The sequence below is a fragment of the Mesoplodon mirus genome (assembly GCF_964341445.2).
Source record: "Mesoplodon mirus genome assembly, chromosome: X".
Classification (NCBI taxonomy): domain Eukaryota; kingdom Metazoa; phylum Chordata; class Mammalia; order Artiodactyla; family Ziphiidae; genus Mesoplodon; species Mesoplodon mirus.
In genome coordinates this window covers 102,128,008-102,151,656 of record NC_138981.1, presented here as the reverse complement: position 1 = coordinate 102,151,656, position 23,649 = coordinate 102,128,008, and the positions used below count along the sequence as shown (strand labels likewise).

The following is a 23,649-nucleotide window of genomic DNA, read 5'->3' as shown; positions in this document are numbered from 1 at the left end:
AACACCGTCACCTTGGTTACAGTATACCAGCCCTTCATCAGGTACCTGACTTCTGGACCTCCCTGGCTAGTGGTGCCATATCTGGCACAGTTACCCACTGCCCATGCCCATGACTTGGTGAAAAAGTTATCCAGATGGCTCTTCCTCTGACAGCATGGGAGCCTCCCTGCCTTCCTTCCCTAGCCACTGTGTATCACCCGTTATTACAAGAATCGTTTGGGCATTAAAGATAAATGGAAAGTATTATCAATAGTAATACTAAGCACTAACATTTACTAAGCACCTATAATGTGCCAGACACACTAAGTGGTTTCTATGTATTAAATTAATTGAATCCACATAACAACACTATGAGGCGGGTGCTATCATTACCTCCACTTTTTACAAGTGGGAAAACTGAGGCACAGGAAGGCTAAGGAACTTACCTAAGGTCAAATAGACGGTAAATGACACAGCAGAGATTTGAATCCAGACAATCTGACTCCAGAGCGCAGGCTATTATCTACTATGCTGTACTATTTCCCTGAATTAACTGCCCTATGCCTGAAATTACTAATTTAAGATATATATAATAATATTGATATTTATTTCATTTAGTGCCTTCATTATTTTATTTGGGTGAATGTATTTATCAGAGAAGCCTCAAACTCTTTTGTTCCCATAAGGTCTTAGCTTTTCCAGCCACAAATTCTAGCGTGAGAGTCTTCAGCCAACTAACTCTAACAGTTCGGGTGGGTTTGCTCTAGCTCCATGTCTTCGGAGGCCAGCTGTCCAGGCAATAGCATGAACACAATCTATTTCAGTTGTTTACCTTATCTTTATATTTCCCTAAATCAAGTTTTAAAAATTACTCCAGTCAGAAGACCTGCCTATTGGCTTAGTTTCATAAAGGAGGCTCCTCCCCCTGCAGGTTTAGATCAAATATGTTCCCTACCCCAGAGAGAGAATGAAGCCCCGTGATACAAGACAGGCGAAGTATTCTGGGAACTTCTTAAATGGTATGCTTGGCCTGAGATACAACATTTTAAATCAGCTCTTCTTTAATCTTTTAGGTAAAATGTAGTTTAAAATAACCAATTTTGAAATGAAATTCTGACACATGCTACAACATGGATGAACCTTGAAAATGTTATGCTAAGTGAAAGAAGCCAGCCACAAAAGGACAAATATTGTAGGATTCCATTTATATGAGGTACCCAGGTTAGGCAAATTCAGAGAGACAGAAAGCAGAACAGAGGTTACCAGGGGTTGAGGGGAATGGAGAGTTATTGCTTAATGGGTACAGTTTCTGTTTGGGATGATGAAAAAGTTCTGGAAATAGTGAAGATGGTTGCACAACACTGTAAGTGTACTTAATGCCATTGAACTGTATACTTAAAACTGGTTAAAATGGTAAATTTTATGTTTTACCAAATTTTTTTTAAATCCCATAGCCTCCCCCCCCCAAGAAATCAATTTCAAACTTCACAGAGTCAGTGCTTACCAGGGTATCATCATTCTGGTCTCCAAACATTTCTTTAAAAATCTTGCCAGGATCAGGAATTGGAGGGAATATAATAATCTTGAGCCTTTAAGAAAACAGAGACATTTTTGATCAAACCTTCCATTCCATAGAAATGTCCCACTTAAATACAGCCATATTAAAAGAAGGCTTGGACAAAAGACATGGTACACAGGTCATCTTTAGTGATAATGTAGTTGTGAAAAAATTTCTAAAACAAGCTGAGAAATCGATCTCCTAAAAGTATCAAGTGTGGATAAAGCAGAGGGCCCATCGGTAGCAGACTACTTATACCCTTTCAATGAAAAAAAATTTTTCCAGCTTTACTGCGATATACTTGACAAACAAAAATTGTATAAATTTGAGGTGTACAAAGTGACATCTATCACCTCACATAGTTATAATTGTGTGTGTGGCGCTGTGTGTGTTATCCTCTATCATTTAAATAATAATGGTGCTTTACTTATCACAGATCAGATGGGAGCTTGCTGTTTATAATTTTGAAAAAAATAATCTTCCGAGAACAGGGGGCATTCTCTTTAATTTTTCTTCCTTTTTCTTACTTGTCTCCTCTGTTTTTTTTTAATTAAAAAATTTTTTTAATTGAAGTATAGTTGATTTACAGTGTTGTGTTAATTACTTCTGTACAGCAAAGTGACTCAGTTATACATATATATATACATTCTTTTTCACATTCTTTTCCATTATGGTTTATCACAGGATATTGAATATAGTTCCCTGTGCTACACAGTAAGACCTTGTTGTTTATCCATTCTATACATAATAGTTTGCATCTTGGGCTTCCCTGGTGGCGCAGTGGTTGAGAATCCGCCTGCCGATGCAGGGGACATGGGTTCGTGCCCCGGTCCGGGAAGAACCCACATACCGTGGAAGCGGCTGGGCCCGTGAGCCATGGCCGCTGAGCCTGCGCGTCCGGAGCCTGTGCTCCGCACGGGAGAGGTCACAACAGTGAGAGGCCCACGTACAGCAAAAAAAAAAAAAAAAAAAAAATAGTTTGCATCTTATAATCCTAAACTCCCACTCCATCCCTCCCCCACCTCCCTCCCCCTTGGCAACCACCCCAGTCTATTCTCTATGTCTGTGATTCTGTTTCTGTTTCATAGATATGTTCATTTGGGTCATGTTTTCGATTCCACTTATAAGTGATATCTTATGGTATTTGTCTTTCTCTCTCCGACTTACTTCACTTAGTATGATAATCTCTAGTTGCATCCATGTTGCTGCAAATGGCATTATTTCATTCTTTTTTATGGTTGAGTAGTATTCCGTCGTATATATGTACCACATCTTCTTTATCCATTCATCTGTCAATGGACATTTAGGTTGTTTCCATGTCTTGGCTATTGTGAATAGTGCTGCTATGAACGTAGGGGTGCACGTATATTTTAGAATGAAAGTTTTGTCTGGACTCTCTATTTTTGCATCTGATAGTAGTACCCTTTGGTGGACCTACCTCATCTCCTAGGTCTCTAAATGTTGATGTGTCCCAGCATTCTCTTTTGTCCTCTTTATCTCCCTCACTTTATTAGTGCTCTCTTCCAGTCTTAGGGATTTAAATCCATTTACATGCCAAGGACTCCCAAAATTCTATATCCAGCCCAAACCTCTCCTTTAAACTCCAGATTCATGTATACAAGTACCTATTTAGCATCTCTACTTAGATATCTAATAGGTATCTCAAATTTCTCATGTTCAAAACTGAAGTCCTCACCTTTTCCCTAAAGCCAGCTCTCCTCCCAATCTTCTCCATCTTAGTAAATGGCTCTAGCATTCACTCAGTTGCTGAAGCCAAAAATCTAAGAGTTACCCTTGAATCCTCAATTTCCCTCGCACCTTCGAAGACAAGCAGCCATCAGCAAGCACTATTAATTCCACCTTCAAAATATATTCCACATCAGACTATCTCTTACTACCTCCTAACTAGTCTACCAGCCTCCACTCTTGTCCAAGTCAAGTCTTCACTCAGCAATACAATGATCTTTTACGACAGTAAATCCAATCACATCCCTCCACTGATTAAAACTCTCTCATGTTTCCCCATCATGCTTAGGATAACATTTCAATTCCTTGCCACAGCCTACATGATCTGGCCCTGCCAGCCTCTTCAGCCTCATCTCCTGTTGTTCTCCCCCCTTGCATGCGCTCCTCTAACAAGACACATGGAGTTCATTCCAGCCTCAGGACCTTTGCACTTGCTGTTCCTTTGGCCTAGAATACTCTTTCTTTGAATATCTGACTGGTTTGCTCCTTTAATTCTGTCCTCAAATGTCACTTTCTCAGAGAGGCCTTCCCTGGCATCCTATGTAAGATGAGCCTCATATCACTTCCTAGCCTTTCTCCCCAGCCCGACTCCACAACTTTACTACTCACTACGTGAAACCATAGATAGGGACTTTGTTCTGTTCATTGCCACAACCCCAGCAATAACAACAGTGCCTGGCACATAAATAGGCACTCAACAAACGTATGTTTAAAGAATACTGAAATAATGATAAAATGTTGATTCTAGAACCAGCTTAATAACCTTATTCTAACTTTAGGTATTTACCAAAAGAGCAAATAATAGCACCAGACTAGTCCTTATGATGAAATCGAGAAAGTAAAACATTCTCAAGGAATGAGTGCTGTAACTTAGAGACAACTTGAAGTTCTCTTTCCTGTAGCATTAAGTAGCAACCTGTTTTGCATTCACACTAGACAAGTCATTTAATTGGTAATGGTCTCCATTTCTAAAACTTATAAGCTACCAGCCAACTGTTGACAAATTAGGCATTTGAAAGAGTAGAGTGAACATAGGTCTTATCAACAATTCTAAAAATATACAAAGAGAGCACTGCCTGAGCAGAGCCCTGGGATCCAACACTCTTCTCACCAGAAAATGGGCACAATAATATTTCTTTGCCATGCCATACTACCAAAAAGCCAGGTAGAGCCAAAATGCTTCCAAAACACTGGGGAAACATCAAACACACCCACAAAGAAGAATAACCATAGCAACCAGGGTAGCAGAAACTGTCAAGCCTTCCTGGGCAGCTGCCTTACCTTTTCAGGTACAGCAGAAGGACTACGATTGCAGCTGCAACAATGATCGGAATGATGAGTAACGTGGTTATGTAAAATGTTGGATTGGCCTTCTGACCTGGAAAATGAAAAACAAAGAGAAAGACATGAGAAATAAAACCCTTTTAGAAATAAACCAAGCAACAGTTGTATTAGACTAATGAGATTACAGATATTTCTGCCCTCTACACCAACATATTTCCCAAAACTCTTCAATTCTCTTATCTTTTGTTATCTTTTTTTACATCTTTATTGGAGTATAATTGCTTTACAATGGTGTGTTAGTTTCTGCTTTGTAACAAAGTGAATCTTTTGTTATCTTAATAGTGAAAAACAAAGTCCTGCTCTGGTGCCTAAAATTCCATGGATGAAAAATCACCTTAAGGATTATCTGAAACCAGGATACCTTAACTGGTTTCAGACACTATTAACAAAGATGTTATATTTGTTAAATATGTCATCTCATTAACAGTGTCTATCTTTTCTTATTGGTTACTTAGCACTATTAGAAGACCTAAAATAATCCTAACAACAACTACCACTACTATTCTTAATTGAGGAACTACTGTATGTCTGATATCATACTAGGTAATTTTGCATGCTTATATCTATGCTAAAGAGATAGATAATATTATTTCCCACTTATACAGATGAGAAGTGTAAGGCTCAGAGAGGTTCAGTGGCTTGTCCAGAGGGTTTAGTAAGTGATGGAGTCAAGCCTCAAACCCAGCACTGTCCAATTCCAAAGACTTTCATTAACTGCCTTGCTACACCTTACACTTAGAATGGCATGTCTATTTATTGGGTTGGCCAAAAAGTTTGTTCAGGTTTTTCCATAACATCTTACAGAAAACCAAAACAAACTTTTTGGCCAACCCAATATATGCTTATCTTTTCCACCAGGGCATGAAAATCTGGAAAGCATCTCAGGGCCTAACATTGTGTTAGGCAGCCTCTAAGATGACTCTAAATGATCCCTGCCTCCTGATATTCACACCCTTGTATAATTTTCTCCCCTTAAGGGTGGGGTGGACTAAATGGGTGAATAGCAACAGTGATGGAATGTCACTTCTGAGATAAGGTTATAAAGGGCTGCAGTTCTCATATTGGGTGTTTTCTCATATGCTCTTTCTTGTTTGGACTACGCACTGGGGGAAGCCAACTGCCATGTCATGAGGTAGCCCTGTGCAGAGATCCAAATGGTAAGGAACTGAGAGAGGCCTCTGTATTAGTTTCCTAGAGCTGCTGTAACAAATCACCACACACTGGTTGGCTTAAAACAGGAGAAATATATTCTCTCATAGCTCTGGAGACTAGAAATCCCAAATCAAGGTATCAGCAGGGACATGCTCCCTCTGAAGGCTCTAGAGTAGACTCTCTCCTTGCGTCTTCCTAGCTTCTGGTGGCTCCCAGGAATCCTTGGCATTCCTTGGATTGTAGCTGCATCACTCCAATCTCTGCCTTCATCTTCACATGGCCTTCTTCTCTGTGTTTCTGTGTATCCTCTCTTCTTCTGATAAGGATACTAGTCATTGGATTTAGGGCCTGCTCTAAGCTGGTATGACCTCATCTTAACTTGATTACATCTGCAAAAACTCTATTTCCAAATAAGGTCACATTCACAGGTACCAGGAGTTGGAACTTGAACACATCTTTTTGGGGCACATGATGCAACCTGCTACAGCCTCCATCCAGCATCCAGAGTGGAAATGAGGCTTTCCAATGACCATATGAGTGATTTTGCAAGTGGATTCTCCAGCCCCAGTCAAGCCTTCAGATGAGACTGAAGTCCCAGTCAACAGCTTGACTGGAACCTTATGAGAGAACTTGAGCCAGAGGTACCTAGCTAAGCTATGCCCAGATTTTTGAGCCATGGAAACTGTGAGATAGTAAATATGTGTTTTTTATTTTTTAATTTTTTATTATTTTTTAAAATTTTTTGGCTGCACTGCACAGCACGTGGGATCTTAGTTCCCCAACCAGGGATCGAACCCACGCTCCCTGCATTGGAAGCATGGAGTCTTAACCACTGTACTTCCAAGGAAGTCCCAAATATGTGTTTTTTGTTTGTTTCCTTTTTTAAATTAATTTTTATTGGAGTATGGTTGCTTTACAATGTTGTGTTTTCTTGTTTTTTGTTTTTTTTTTTAATTAATTTTTATTGGAGTATAGTTGCTTTACAGTGTTGTGTCCAAATATGTGTTTTGTAAGCCACTAATTTTGGAGGTAATTTGTTATGCAATAATAGATAACTAATACAACCTTGCCTGGCACATAGCTTGTTCAGTCTTTCAATTAATAGGGAATTGACTACTTCAATAACCTGTCTCTGACTGTTAGATAGCTGTTAGAAAGTTCTTAGGTTGGTCCTGTTTTGGCCCATGGAGCCACAAAAAAGATAGCCTATTCCCTCTTCTACCTGACAATACCTCAAATATTAGAATTCAGCAATTATGACTCCCTAAGCTTACTTCGTTAACTGTTCTTCCCCAAATTTTGAGATTCTTCAACGTGATTACCCTTTCAAGGAAAGATTCCAGTCTGCCAATGCACCTCTTACAATGTGGTGCCCAAGATGGAATACTGTATACTTTTGATGTGGCCAGGACACTGTGCCCCACCCTGCAGCATTCCCTTGTTCTGGATGCTGCACTATCACTGCTGCCTATGACTGCAATATGCCTTTGGGGGATATTTAAGGGACCGATGTTGAGTCACTTTGAGCTTACAGTCAAATAAAACCCTATCCCTCACCCCACAGCACACACATCCATAAGGGACATGTCTTTCCAATCCTGTACTTGACCCTGGCAGATAGCTTGCTCAGCCTCTCAATTAATAAATGAAACTGATTTTCTTCAAACCTAGATATGTGTTTATCTCTATAAAATGCCATCAAGGTCATTGCCCTACTCTTGATTCTGTTACCAGCACATAGGATAGTACTCTAGCACTGCACAATCTGCAGATTTAATCATGCCTGCCTTCTATATTTTTGTTCAGGTTGTTAACAAAGATACAGACAGGACAGAAGAGAGGATAACACCATTTGGACTGCAAATTTTCCAAGAGTTGCATATTGTAAATTAACCCTGAGTGATCTGACAACAATTAAACAGAAAATACATTTCAATTGCAAGTATCCTCTGGCTGACGTCAAGAATGAAGAACAGGTCCGGGCTATTGTGAAAAGAGCTGCAATGAACATTTTGGTACATGTCTCTTTTTGAATTATGGTTTTCTCAGGGTATATGCCTAGTAGTGGGATTGCTGGGTCATATGGTAGTTCTATTTGTAGTTTTTTAAGGAACCTCCATACTGTTCTCCATAGTGGCTGTACCAATTCACATTCCCACCAACAGTGCAAGAGTGTTCCCTTTTCTCCACACCCTCTCCAGCATTTATTGTTTCTAGATTTCTTGATGATGGCCATTCTGACTGGTGTGAGATGATATCTCATTGTAGTTTTGATTTGCATTTCTCTAATGATTAATGATGTTGAGCATTCTTTCATGTGTTTGTTGGCAGTCTGTATATCTTCTGTGGAGAAATGCCTATTTAAGTCTTCTGCCCATTTTTGGATTGGGTTGTTTGTTTTTTTGCTATTGAGCTGCATGAACTGTTTATAAATTTTGGAGATTAATCCTTTGTCAGTTGCTTCATTTGCAAATATTTTCTCCCATTCTGAGGGTTGTCTTTTGGTCTTGTTCATGGTTTCCTTTGCTGTGCAAAAGCTTTGAAGTTTCATTAGGTCCCATTTGTTTATCTTTGTTTTTATTTCCATTTCTCTAGGAGGTGGGTTCAAAAGGATCTTGCTGTGATTTATGTCATAGAGTGTTCTACCTATGTTTTCCTCCAAGAGTTTGATAGTTTCTGGCCTTACATTTAGGTCTTTAATCCATTTTGAGCTTATTTTTGTGTATGGTGTTAGGGAATGATCTAATCTCAAACTTTTACATGTCCCTGTCCAGTTTTCCCAGCACCACTTATTGAAGAGGCTGTCCTTTCTCCACTGTACATTCCTGCCTCCTTTATCAAAGATAAGTTGGCCATATGTGCGTGGGTTTATCCCGGAGCTGGAAACAACCTAAGTGTCCATCATCGGATGAATGGATAAAGAAGATGTGGCACATATATACAATGGAATATTACTCAGCGATAAAAAGAAACGAAACTGAGCTATTTGTAATGAGGTGGATAGACCTAGAGTCTGTCATACAGAGTGAAGTAAGTCAGAAAGAGAAAGACAAATACCGTATGCTAACACATATATATGGAATTAAAAAAAAATGTCATGAAGAACCTAGGGGTAAAACGGGAATAAAGACACAGACCTACTTGAGAATGGACTTGAGGATATGGGGAGGGGGAAGGGTAAGCTGTGACAAAGCGAAAGAGAGGCATGGACATATATACACTACCAAACGTAAGGTAGATAGATAGTGGGAAGCAGCCGCAGAGCACAGGGAGATCAGCTCGGTGCTTTGTGACCGCCTGGAGGGGGGGGATGGGGAGGGTGGGAGGGAGGGAGATGCATGAGGGAAGGGATGTGGGAACAGATGTATGTGTATGACTGATTCACTTTGTTATAAAGCAGAAACTAATAAAAAAATAAAATAAAATAAAATAAAAATGGTTTCTCTACATAAGGGCCTAACAGTGTAAGATGCGGCAGTGTTTTGCAAATATTGGTATGGATTTGATACAGAGTATATGAATTACGGATAATATTCCAAATGATTTGAGGCTATACATTAAACTAGTTTAAAAATTAAAAAAAAAAAAAAAAAAGAATGAAGAACAGGGACTTCCCTGGTGGCGCAGTGGTTAAGAATCTGCCTGCCAATGCAGGGGACACGGGTTCGAGCCCTGGTCTGGGAAGATCCCACATGCTGCGGAGCAACTAAGCCTGTGCGCCACAACTACTGAGCCTGCACTCTAGAACCCGCAAGCCACAACTACTGAGCCCGTGTGCCACAACTACTGAAGCCTGCACACCTAGAGCCCGTGCTTTGCAACAAAAGAAGCCACCACAATGAGAAGCCCGCACACCACAACGAAGAGTAGCCCCCACTTGTCACAACTAGAGAAAGCCTGCATGCAGCAATGAAGACCCAACGCAGCCAAACATAAATACAATTTTTAAAAAAGAATGAAGAACAGTCCTTTCCCACAATCAATTTTCTGCTTCAACTTAGTTTCCATGCATCAATGGTTTAACTTTTAATAAAATCCCATTCTCTTACCTATACTCATTGCTTGACTCCAATTACTCCAGAGTTTGTCATCCTCATAGCATAACTTATTTGTTTTGACTCTTATTCTGACTGTGTTCAAAGTATCAGGAAGAACACCAGGGACCATGAAACAAATTGTACCCTTAGATATAAAATAAAAGCACACAAGGAATATTACCAGCTTATTCTCTTTCTCTACTTCTGAGTCCTAAATATAATTATCTGCCAAATTTTGTATATGATTAAGACCTTGTATTGCAATACAAATTATCTGACTTTAACTCCTGAAAAAGAAAATTGGCAATAATCCACAGAACAAAGTAGTTTGTTTTTCTCAAAGCAGTTCAGATTTAGCATATGCTCACCCTGCCCCACCCCCAATTACTCTATGAGTTTAAGCCCAAATAGCTAAAACTGAATTTACTGACCTCTAGGTTTCCTTCAGATTCTGAATTCTGACATTTGGCCTCTTCAACCTTGAAAATATAAAAAATTAATACATTCAAAAAGTTTTAAAGACCACACTTTATATCATTTAACCGTTTTAACAAGTTTTCTTTTATGCCATTATCAGAGGACCAGGTGCAGTGAAAAAAAGGTAGGTTTTTAAAAATAAGTGGTCAATTACATATCCATATGTGGAAAAAAAAGAATCTTGACCCCTACCTCACATTATTTACAAAGTCAATTCCATATGGATTGCAGATCTAAATGTGAAAGTTAAAATAAATTAATAAATACACAAATACAGCAAGCTTTTAGATGAAAACATACAACAACCTCATGACCTTAAAGTAGGAAGATATCTTAAATAGGACCAAAAAATATTAACCATAAAGGAAAAATTTTTATAAAATAATCTATATTAAAATTAAAAGCTTCTGTTTACCAAAAGATATCCTATTAAGGAAGTTCAAAGGTAATGCATAGAGTGAGAAAAGATATTTGTAGTTTCTGACAAAGGACTTCCATATATATATAAAATATATATTTATATATAATATACACACATACACATACCTCATAAATTAATAAGAAAAAGACAGACAACCCAATAGAAAAGTGGCAAAAGACTTGAACAGACATTTCACAAGAGGATATTCAAATTGCCAATAAACATAGGAAAAAGTGCTCAACTTCATTAGTTATCAGGAAAATGCATATTAAATCCACAAGATAACGATATACACACCTACTGGACAATACCAAGTGTTGGTGATGATGTAAAGCATCTAGCACTCTCAATTTCTGCTTTTAGTAGTGTAAATCGGCACAACCATTTGGGAAAACTTATTATCTACTAGAGACAATCATATGTAGCCCTATGGCCCATATATGCGCAACAGAAATGTACACACAGGTGCACCAAGAAATAAGTTTGCAAATGTTCATAAAAACTCTATTCATAAAATTCCAAACTGGAAACTATTCAAATGTCTATCAGTGGGAGAATGGATAAATCAAATGTGGTATACTGACATGATGGAATGAATGCAATGAGATGCATCTTCAACCACAGGCAACAATATCAGTGAATATCATAAATATAACATTGAACAAGAGAAGACAGACACACAAAAAAGTTCTATATAACTCGTTTATATAAAGTTTAAAAAGAGGCAACAAAATTAATCTATGGGATTAGAAGTCAGGATAATAATTGTTCTTTGGGAAAGTAGTGACCAAAAGGAGTCATGATTGAGCTTCTAGGGTACTGGTTATGTAAGTGAAAAATCATTTGTGAAAAATCATTGAGCTGTACATAATGACTTCTGCAATTTTTCTATAGTATACTATATATAATAAAAAGTTAAAAAAAAGAAAACTATTATGCTCCATTGTTGAGGGTATAATATACCAAAAATGACTGGGTTAGAGAAAAGAAAGTAAAATGCAATTTTCTCCTCTACACAATTTAAGTCACGTGCTGTCTGAAGTAAAGAGAATAACCAGTTCCTAAAATGTAAATATTTCCAAATCAACACAAGAAAATCTGTTGCTTAGTTAAATAGTCTACTTCTGGCCAACAGGTCCATGAAAAGATGTTCAACATCACTAATCATTAGCGAAATGCAAATCAAAACCACAATGAGATATTATCTCATACTTGTTAAGTGGCTATCATCAAAAAGATAAGAGATAACAAGTGCTGGAGAGGGTGTAGATAAAAGGAAACCCTTGTGCACTGTTGGTGGGAATGTAAACGGGTGCAGTGACTTTGGAAAACAGTATGGAGGTTCCTCAAAAAATTAAAAATAGAACTACCATACGACCTAGCAGCCCCAAGGAAATCCTGCCATTTGTGACAACATGGATGAAACTTGAGGGCATTATGCTAAGCGAAATAAGTCAGAGAGAGAAAGACAAATCCTGTATGATCTCACTTGTATGTAGAATCCAAAAAAGTCGAATTCACTGAACTGGAGAGTAGAATGGTAATTGCCAGAGGCTGGGGAGTGAGGAAAATGGGAAGATGTTGGTCAAGGGTGCAAATTTTCAGTTATATATTCTGGGGATCTAATGTACAGCATGATGATTACAGTTAATAATACTGTATTGTACAGAAACTAACACAACATTGTAAATCTACTATACTCCAATAAAAATTAATAAAAAATACTGTATTGTATACCTGAAGTTTGCTAAGAGAGATCTTAAGTGTTCTCATCACACACACAAAAAAGGTAAGTTTGTGAGGTGATGAATGTGTTAACTTGTTTGTGATAATCATCTCACAATGTATATGTATATTAAATCATGTTGTACACCTTAAAAGAATCACATTGTACAACCTAAATATATACAATTTTTACTTGTAAATCATACCTCAATAAAGATAGAAAAAATAGTCTACTTCTATCAAAGAGATGTTTAAACATGGGACAAAGACCGGAACACACGCTATGATCTTTGGCATTCAAGGTCATTCACTAAATGGTTCCTACCAGCATTTGTGAAGAGTGAAAGGCCAACTGAATGATGAAGAGCCATCCTATCAATATTTCATATAGGGGCAGAGAAAAGGCCACTCGGGGGCTACTGTACACCAGTGCTGGCCATTCGGAATCAGAGGCCTGCTGGGGAATCACAAGTGCCAACTACCACTTGAGGGACCAGGTTGCAGGCTGATGTCCCCCCTCCCCTGGACCATCTCCCAGATATATATATTCCAAAGTCAGCAAATCATTGTGTAAATTGATAGTTCTGGGCTCTTGTTCAAATGTAAATCTCCTTGTGTAGTTTACCAACTGCTCAGATATTTCCATGAGAAAAGGAAAACAAGGACACAGATCACCAAGTAGATAGCTGGCAGGGATGGAGGTAGTCAAAGACAAGTCACTTCTTACTTTATGATTCTGTCATGAGCTACCTCTGACCCAGCACCATGTGATGGCACCAGTTCATGTTCCAGCCTACTTCCCCCTCTTAACTAGAACACCAGGCAAAAGAATTCCTCAAAGAAGTCTTGCAAAAAGAAACAAAAAGGGTCTAACCAGCAGAGCTCAAAATCAGCAAGCACACAAAAAGCTGATGACATTCTAGGGGAAGAAACAGCTGGTGAACATCTGCTAAGAGAGAGAACATTAAACTCAAGTGTATAAACAGAGTTAACTCCAAATCAACTATAGTTCTGGTTTTGATGGATAAATTTCACAGTATAGTGTGCTCTCTGTAAGGCCAACTGGCCCGAGGCAGGGGAATGCAATCAGATTCACAGGTTGCATCAGACTGAAACTCTCCGGACCACCCAGTTCCAGAAACTGACCTGGGGACCTTCCACCCGGCCCAGCTTTCCCACCTTTCGAGGGGCAGGACTAGCAGTCCCAAGACTGATGTAACCAGCACCAGATAGTGCCACGATACCCAAAGAGACCACTAAATAAGGAATACCCTACGCTCTCCCAGATTCACCACACCCCTTTCCCTTCTTCCCCTATAAAATCTTGCCCAACCCTCTCCCGGGTGTGACTTCTCTGGCCCCTTTCTCTCGGACCAGTGAACCTCTCCCAGGAGCGCCCCCTAATAAAGCTCACTTGAAGCTTTCCTCTGTTTCGCGATGCCATTTGTTAAGATCCGACCTTACACTCTCTTCAGTTCAGAAGTTTGCAAAAAAAAAAAAAAAAAGAAGGTAACTCAATTCAACAAGAATTTATCAAGTGGTGACTATGCACATGGTCTTATACCAAGTGTTCTTGGTCAAAGCTTAATACATGGAGACCAACCTCTGAAGTCATACTTATAAGCTATGTGGCCTGTAGCAAGTTACTTGACCTCTCTGAGCCTTAGCTGCTCAATAAAATGTAGGTTAAAAGAGAACCTATTTCATCAATCGTTATGAGCTACTGTATAAGAAGTACATAGAAGAGTATATTTGTAATACATCATAAACAATAAGTGATGGCTGTTACTATTAACAGGAAGTATTGAGGTGTTCCCGGGGGTCAGACTTTTACAGAAATCTTGACTCTATCATTTATAAGAAATGTGACCTTACGAGTAGCCTCTGAGACTGAGTTTTCTCATCTGTAAAATGGGGACAAAACAACAGGACCTTGGGACTTCCCTGGTGGTGCAGTGGTTAAGAATCCGCCTGCCAATGCAGGGGACACGGGTTCGAGGCCTGGTCTGGGAAGATCCCACATGCCGCAGAGCAACTAAGCCCGTGTGCCACAACTACTGAGCATGTGCTCTAGAACCCACAAGCCACAACTACTGAGCCCGCGTGCCACAACTACTGAAACCCGTGCGCCTAGAGCCTGTGCTCTGCAACAAGAGAAGCCACCACAATGAGAAGCCCATGCACCGCAATGAAGAGTAGCCCCCGCTCACTTTTGAGGAACCTCCATACTGTTTTCCAGCTAGGGAAACCCCGTGCACAGCAACGAAGACCCAACACAGCCAAAAATAAATAAGTAAATAAATAAATTTATTTAAAAAAACAGGACCTAGATCCTTGGAGTTATTGTGAGGACCAAATGAGACAATTCAAATAAAGTGCTTATTAAAATAGCTAATACATAGTAATTGCTTAATATGTTAGCTGGTATTAGTAGCAGGAATGGCACAAAGTAAACACCACCAACTCCTCCCTACAGGAGCTTATATTTTTTGGTAGAGATCATGGGTAACTACCAGGACATAATTCAGTACCAAGGGAGTAATGCAAGCAGCACGTGTCTCAGGATTTCAGACAGAAGAGAACAGTAAAGGCTGGAATACTCAAGCATATTCGGCTTTCTGATAACTCACTTGGTTGTAAATTCAAGCCTCACCCCCTCCCCACTTGGAAGCCCTTTGCCTTTTCCTTTGTGGCATTATCTGGGGACTCTGGTTTCTGGTACGAATAATGATTATTCTACTTCAGCAAATGCCTTCATTTGCAAATGTCCAGAAGAGGTCTGCTCAGCTGTGGACCTGGTCACTTCCTCTTGGAGTTACAGCCTGTTAATACCAGCTTATTTTAGTAAATAAGATAATTTAGTTTTTGAAACTCCCATGATGAACTAAAGCAAGTGGACCAAGGAATCTGCCCACATGTGAGATTCAGGACTCCTTTAAAAACCAATATAATACACTTGGTTTCTAACCTCTAAAACTCAAATGCACACAGGGCCCAGGCAGGTGGCACACAAATGAGTGGGGCAGTCCACGTGGTCCTAAGGCGCCACCTTATGGCAACTATACTGTCAGGTACCACAGTTTTAAATCTGGGTAAAAAATTCAAATTTAATGTACAAGCAAACAAAACCCCACTTTGTTTGTGGTCCAAACAAAAATGTTTGAGGCCCGAGTTCATGTCCTCTGCTGTAAAGCGTAACAATGCGACTGAGGCCCTGAGGTTATGCCACATCCTGTTATGCCCAGTGCCCCACAGTGACCTCTAATTAGCATGTTTTGTATTAGAGTACAAATAGTGTAAAATGTACATAATCCAAAAAATACTGACTACTCAGTACTGACTACTTTAGTTGCCACAAACTCCAAGAAAACTGAATGGCTGTACTGGAGCCTCCAAGTATCTACATAATCTGACCCCAGCCTCATGCTCAGACATCTCTTCCTACTGTATTTTGGTCACACCAGTCTCCTTTTTCTCACGCATGCCAAGTTCATTCCTGCCTCAGAGCCTTTGTACATGCTGTCCCCTCCGCCCCCAGATCACCAAATGGCTAGCTCCTGTGCATCGTTCTGGTCTTATCTCAAGTGTCATCACTTCGGATGACTACCCTACCTAATATTCCCTCAGGACTTCCCATCACCGCCATTTAATTTTCTGCATAACATTCATTCTCTAAAATTAGTTTGCTCATTTACACACTTGTTTTCTAGTAGGTAAGCTTCGTGGGAAAAAAATTCTTTTCGTCAGGTGTCATGTGCACATGAAATAGTGCCTGGCACATGGTAGGCACATAATAAAAAATTTTTGAACAAATGAATTAATGAATGGCTGGAATCTTGCAGCCAATGCTACCATAAACTGTCAAACCTTTCACCATACTCTATTTCAGAGAACTTTCATCATCATCATCATCATCATCATCATCATCACCATCATCATCAGATGACAAATCTAAGAGCTACATTTCACTGATATTTCAATTTATTACACTGTAAGAAATTCAAGTGAAAGAAAAATTCCAAATAACAACAACTATCAAAACAAAAACTTACGTAGAAAATATCATGTGTCTCAGCTTGGCTGTTATTGACTTCTACTTCATAAGATAAGCATCTGCTATAAAATTTCTGTGGATTCTTCCATTGCACGTATAAGTCACCATTTCGGAAGGAGAGATTTTTAATATGTGGAGGATCAGGTTTCACTGATAGAAATAGAAGAATACAAATTAGCTTCCAGAGTTTATTTTGATGAGATACACATATGGGTAGAGACAATGAAGGTCACAGAGTAAATCAAAATAGGGCTGATGCTTTTAATGGCCTTACATGATCAGACATACAGTTCTAGAATTTCTGATTAGCCACGATTAATATAGGGAGCTTATTTTAAACTGCCTAGTAAATGTATCTAAGGAGCATCATCGGGGTGTCTGCCAGATGACACGAACTCTGATCTGCATCTGGTTAGGACATGGCTGGGGTATAATCAGGACATCTAGCTGCAACAAGGAGGGTAAAGAAAAGAAGTGCTTAGGTCCAGATATGCCTCTATGTGATGGGTACTGAGGAGCATCAGGTACAAGCGGTTTCCCCAGGCGACACTCACTTATGCCAATCAAAGACCACAATTAAAACATTAGCATAGTTTTCCGTGGGACAACTAAGCCTGTGCGCTGCAACTACAGAGCCCACGCGCTCTGGAGCCCGAGTGTCACAGCAAATGAGCCCGCATGCCGCAACTAAGACCCAATGCAGCCAATAAATAAATAAATATTAAAAATAAAAAAACAGCATAATTTTGTCACATGCTACAACATGGATGAAACTTGAGGACATTATGCTAAATGAAATAAGTCCATCACAAGAGGACCAACACTGTATCATTCCAGTCATTTGAGGTACCTAAAGTAGTCAGTCATAGAAACAGAAAGTAGGAAGGTGATTACCAGGGGCTGGGGTCGGGAGGAGGGGGACGGGGGGAGGGGAAATTTATGTTTCATGGGCATGGAGTTTCAGTATTACAAGATGAGAAAGTTCTAGAGATCTGTTGCACAACAATGTGAATATACTTAACACTACTGAACTGTACACTTGAAAATGGTTAAGATGGTATATTTAATGTTATATAATTATAACCACAATTTAAAAGAAAGTAAAAAACAAAAAATTAGCCTAGTCAATTCAGTTTTTCAGGAGTCAACTATGCTTAAGACCGAGCACCAAAAGAGAATGGATAATTAACAGAAAACAACTTGACAATGTCATCTTCTAGCTGAGAAGGATCTCCAGTTATTTTTTTAATTAATTAATTAATTAATTTTTGGCTGCCTTGGGTCTTCATTGCTGCATGTGGGCTTTCTCTAGTTGTGGCGAGTGGGGGCTACTCTTCGTTGAGGTACGCGGGCTTCTCATTGCGGTGGCTTCTCTTGTTGCAGAGCATGGGCTCTAGGAGCACGGGCTTCAGTAGTTGTGACACGTGGGCTCAGTAGTTGTGACTCATGGGCTCTAGAGCGCAGTCTCGGTAGTTGTGGCGCACGGGCTTAGTTGCCCCGTGGCATGTGGGATCTTCCCAGACCAGGGCTCGAACCCGTGTCCCCTGCATTGGCAGGCGGATTCTTAACCACTGCACCACCAGGGAAGCCCAGGATCTCCCTTTATATCACCAGTAATCTCTAGGAAGAAGAGCAGCAAAATGAGCTTAAAAGGTCCAACAAGGACAATCTGCCAAGCCGGGGGGCAGCGGGGGGTGGGCAGAGAAGGGCTTTGCTTCAGATGATCCTACTTGGCAAGTTTCTGCACACCCCCCGCACCCCAACCCCTGCCCCGGCCTACAAATTAGCTGCCCTGCGTGCACTACTAGAATTCATTTCCATGGCTGTCTGAAGCAGCGGTAAACAGTGTTCTACTCAGACTTGGAAACCTCTGTCAATTCATGATTATTTGCCTATAAATTTTCTGTGTACCACTTAGCCAGAATCTGAGCTCTCTGTTGGGATATCACAACAAATAAATAAACATGATGCTTATACTACTCTGCTATAGAGACTTACAAAACGCTTTTATACAGTTCACATCATTTGGACCTTACAACAATCCTTTGAGGTCAAGAGGAACTGTGTACCCCCTTTTACAGATGAGGAAGCACTTAGAGTATATATGCCTTGTCCAAAGTGAAGAAGCTAGGACCTTAAGCAGGTCTCTTAAGTTTTTAAGTTGAGGACTCTTTCTAGTGGGCTGAAACTCAGCTGCACTGGTTGTTCTGATTGATCAGTGCCTGGGTCACCCAGAATGTTAGACAGTTTGAATATCACCCCTGATCACTCCACCTCCAGTCTAAGCTTTTTTTTAACTAAGAGGCAGATTATCCAGGAACCATATTAAGTCACATTTATTCTGCAGCATCATCCTCTGGAGTGTAAGTAAAAGAGAACAGATCTTGAGTCACATAGCCCAGGTTCTAATCTCGGTTCTGCAACTGACTACTTGCTCTAAGGCTCAGTGTACTCATAAGTAAACAAGGATAAAGCATGTGGCATGTGTGCTGAATAAATATGAGAATTTCCAAGCTTGCTTCTTTAAAAAGGGGCAAAGAAATATATACATAAATATAGTCCCTTTTTTTCTGAGAAGATCTTCAAACCAAAAATCATCATTTTTAATTATTTCTATTGATGTTCAAAAAAAATAACACTTTTATCCACACTGTCTTAGAGGACTTCTAAAACGTACCATGAGAAGTTAAAGGCACTATATTAAAGGATGGTCTGATTTTTCCCGCATTGTCCTTGACCATTACTTGGACACTGTGTTGTTCAAAACTGGAATCCTTCACCTTAGTCAGAGCAAAGGAACAACCAATGTGTTGATCTTCTCTATAGATGTCTTCACACTGAAGAATTTTTCCTAGGCTGCTGTGCCTGCAAGATAAAGTAAGACAACCTTCTGCATTATTTTTAACCAGATATTCAAGAAACAAAGGTAGAAGTTTATTTGTTTGGTTGTTTTTAAATGACTGAAGATGTCCATGAAAAGCCATATTTGCAAACTGGCAGGGTAGCATTTTTTAAAGCCCTGTGTTATAATGTGGCTCCATGTCATACTCTAGGAAGAAGTGAATGATCCTTTTTCATGAATATTGGTACTTTCAATAGTTATAGAAACTAGAAGAGTCCTGACTCTTTTTCCTCTTCTGTATGGGAGATAGCATGAGGACAGGATGAGAAATGTTATGCTTCCTGAAAATGCCTCATCTGTTCAATTCCATGGTTCTCCTCTGGTCCCTCTGCCAGTTCCTTCCTTGTTTTCTTGGCTTGCTCCTCTCCTTTCTCCTATTCTCAGAGGATTCATATCCGGTCCTCAGCCCGCTGCATACCCCTGTCTATTTCTTACTCCCTCATCCATTCACCCATTTATCACTTCCACCCCTTGACTAGAATTTCTGCACTGAGGATTCCTAATCCTGACCTCTCGCCTTGGAGCTAGTCCCAGATTTCTAACTGCTCCAACCTCAAATTCAACAGCCAAAACAGATGCCCCCTCTTCCCTGCCAAACTGCCTTTTCTTCTAACCATCCCAGTTTCCATCAGTCAGAGCTCAGTTTCTCTGGGCTCCTCAATTAGAGCCTTTGAAATCACCTCTCTTCACTTTCCCTATATTCTATCACCAAATTTTGTTACTTCTTCCTTTGCAAAGCTTCTGGGATTCTCTCCTATGATATTCCCCTCACCCTGTTTCATGTCCTGATCACTTGAGGCTTCATGGCTTCTCCAGACTGACCTCTCTGACTTTATTAGTGTCCTCCAACCAGTTCCAGATCAATGTTCCAGAACACAATAGCTTTCTAAGTGTCTTACTCTACTGTGTGGCTCTAGATGCTGGTATCTTCTTTCCCATTTCAAAAAACCTCTACATATACCTTTCCCCAATGATCATCTAGCACAGCGCAGGCAGACAATGTGCTCATTACACTTTTTTGTCTAGACTATCAAAGGACTCTGTTTTATAGTAATTGGCAGAAGACACAGAGTCAAGCCTTACATTATCAGTCATAAGGGGAGTTGTGCCAAGGTTCTGCAGAAAAGGAAGACAATTTAGAAAATGAACTAAGAGTGAAGAGTCCCAAACCCTTCACCTGTTTACTTCAGAATCATCTGTGCTCATTTTACAAATTCAGATTCCTCAAACCTTCTCCCAGAGAACCCTACTTAGAAGGTTTTGCCCAGGGCCTAGGAATAAGCATTTTGACAGCAATTCTCCAGGGGATTGTGCTGCAAAATCCAGTCTTATAAAACTCAGAACTTTCCCATAAATACAGTCAATTGATCTTTGACAAAAGAGCAAAGGCAAGACAATGGAACAAAGACAGTCTCTTCAACAAATGGTGCTGGAACAACTGGACATCCACATGCAAAAAAAAATGAATCTAATCACAGACCTTACACTGTTCACAAAACTAAACTTAAACTCACAATGGATCACAGACCTAAATGTAAAGTGCAAAACTATAAATCTCCTAGGAGATAACACAGGAGAAAAGCTAGACAACCTTGGGTATGACAATGACTTTTTAGATATAACATCAAAGGCATGATCTTTAAAAAAATAATTGATAAGCTGAATTCCATTAAAATTAAAAACTTCTGCAAAAGATAATAACAAGAGAATAAGAAAACAAGCCACATACTGCGAGAAGATATTTTCAAAAGACACATCTGATAAAGGACTGTTATCCAAAATATACAAAGAACTCTTAAAACTCAACAATAAAACAAACAACCCAACTAAAAAATGGGCCAAAGATCTTCACAGACACTCCACCAAAGTAGATATATGGATGGCAAATAAGCATATGAAAAGATGTTCCACATCATATGTTATCAGAGAAATGCAAATTAAAGCAACAAGATACCACTACACACCAATTAGAATGTCCATAATCCAGAACACCAACAACACCAAATGCTGTCGAGGATGTGGAGCAACAGGAACTCTCATTCACTGCTGGTGGGAATACTAAATGGTACAGCCAGGGCTTCCCTGGTGACGCAGTGGTTGAGAGTCCGCCTGCCGATGCAGGGGACACGGGTTCGTGCCCCGGTCCGCGAAGATCCCACATGCCGCGGAGCGGCTGGGCCCGTGAGCCATGGCCGCTGAGCCTGCGCGTCCGGAGCCTGTGCTCCGCAACGGGAGAGGCCACAACGGTGAGAGGCCCGCGTACCGCAAAAAAAAAAAAAAATGGTACAGCCACTTTGGAAGACAGTTTGGCAGTTTCTTACAAAACTAAACATATTCTTACCATATGATCAGCAATCGTGCTCTTTGGTATTTACCTAAAGGAGTTGAAAACTTACGTGCACAAGAAAACCTGCATACAAATGTTTAAAGCAGCTTTATTCATCATTGCCAAAGCTTGGAAGCAACCAAGATGTCCTTCAGTAGGCAAATGGATAAATAAACTGTGGTACATCCAGACAACAAAATATTATTTAGCCTTAAAAAGAAATAAGCTATCAAGCTCTGAAATACATAGAGGAACCTTAAATGCATATTACCAAGTGAAAGAAGCCAATCTGAAAATGCTACATACTGTATGATTCCAACTATACAACATCCTGGAAAAAGTGAAACCATGGAGAATAAAAAAATCAGTGGTTGCCAGGGGTTGGGGTAGGGGAGAGATGAATTGGTGGAACACAGAAGAGTTTTAGGGCAATGAAAATACTCTGTATGATATTATAATGCTGGATATATGTCATACATTTGTCCAAACCCATGAATGTAGAACACCAAGAGTAAGCCCTAATGTAAACTATGGACTTTGGGTGATTATGATGTATTAATGTAGCTTCATCAATTGTAACAAATGTACTACTGGTGGGAATGTTGATAATGGGGGAGGCTATTAATTGTGGGGGCAGTGGGTATATGGAAAATCTCTGTACCTTCCTCCCACTTTTGTTGTAAACGTAGAACTGTTCTAAATAATGTCATTTTTGAAAAAGAAATCAAAAATTCAGATCTAATGTATTTAGTTCTTCAAAAGCTGTGCAAAGAAATGCTTCAATATAGAAAGTGACCTTGTCCCTTAAGAGATAGTACATAAGATTTTTCTTGTGGTCGTAGGCCCCTGTGGTTCATGAATCAAACAGTTTTTTAAAAGCTTAGTTACAGCCATGACTAGTTTTTAGATCAGACAGGCCTGAAATGTTCTCCACCCACAGCCAAAAATAAAAAACTGAAGAAACGTATGACATTATTTTTACATAACTAAAGAAAACTATGTAGAAATTAAATTTTTTTTCAATAATGCAAGGAACTCCTCTAATGGGTAACCTTTGAGATTCCTTTTTCATTTTTGTACCCTGAGTATTTCATATATGCTCATGGACCCCAGATATGAAATAAAAAATTTTTTTTTGTTGTTCTTTAGAAAAAAATAGCGAAAGGAAAAATATCGGTTTTGAATAGACAACTTTCAAAATTTTGTGAAAGATTAGATGATAACCTAAGATAGGACGCATTCAAGTGCTTCCTGTTAAAAATCAAACACTGGAATCCACAGAATCATACTGTAGACATAAGGAGGAAATGGACAAATTACAGACTATTTCCCCACTCTGAAGATGATTAATATGGTAAGAAATTCCCGAAAATTCATTGGCATGGCTAGTCTGTAGCTATTAAGGTCAGGCTCCCTTCAATGCCAGACTATCCCTGTAGGACTTCAAGTCATTGCCCCGGGGCTTCAAAATGACTCCGCATTTTCTGACTGGTGATCAGGGAAACAGTCTCCGGCAGTTTGTTTGACAAGATTTAAACTGGTACCTAAACCAATTCTGAGTGCTTGATTATGAAGGAGCCACGTGTCTTTCTTTTGTGGTTTTGATTGGAAAGGACCTCTCTAGGGGAGAGCAGGGAGGAAGAGGTATGGGCTAGGCGCTAATTATGCGAGTTTGGGCAAGAGGCCAGCTATGTGTACTGGCTACATCTGCAAGGGAGTGGGGATGAATAATAAAAAACAATATAGCCACCATGTATTTCGTGCTTACTCAATAAATGTTAGCAGTTAGGCACAACTCCCAACACTCTTCTCAAAAGAAGACATACAGATTGCCAACAAACACATGAACGAATGCTCAACACCACTAATCATTAGAGAAATGCAAATCAAAACCACAATGAGGTATCACCTCACACCAGTCAGAATGG

General features: G+C 39.7%; 1 protein-coding gene across 1 annotated transcript in view; it reads right to left on the bottom strand.

Annotated features, from left to right (window-relative positions):
* The window catches only part of IL13RA1 (interleukin 13 receptor subunit alpha 1), a 58,262-nt gene that overhangs the window by 12,312 nt on the left and 22,301 nt on the right, over window positions 1-23,649 (bottom strand). The window contains exons 5-10 of the mRNA XM_082609498.1: window positions 19,171-19,358; window positions 16,492-16,643; window positions 10,248-10,295; window positions 9,829-9,961; window positions 4,565-4,661; window positions 1,484-1,568 (exon numbers count right to left, since the gene is read on the bottom strand). Coding sequence (XP_082465624.1) covers window positions 1,484-1,568; window positions 4,565-4,661; window positions 9,829-9,961; window positions 10,248-10,295; window positions 16,492-16,643; window positions 19,171-19,358 — 703 coding nt within the window. The remainder of the gene's footprint in view (window positions 1-1,483; window positions 1,569-4,564; window positions 4,662-9,828; window positions 9,962-10,247; window positions 10,296-16,491; window positions 16,644-19,170; window positions 19,359-23,649) is intronic.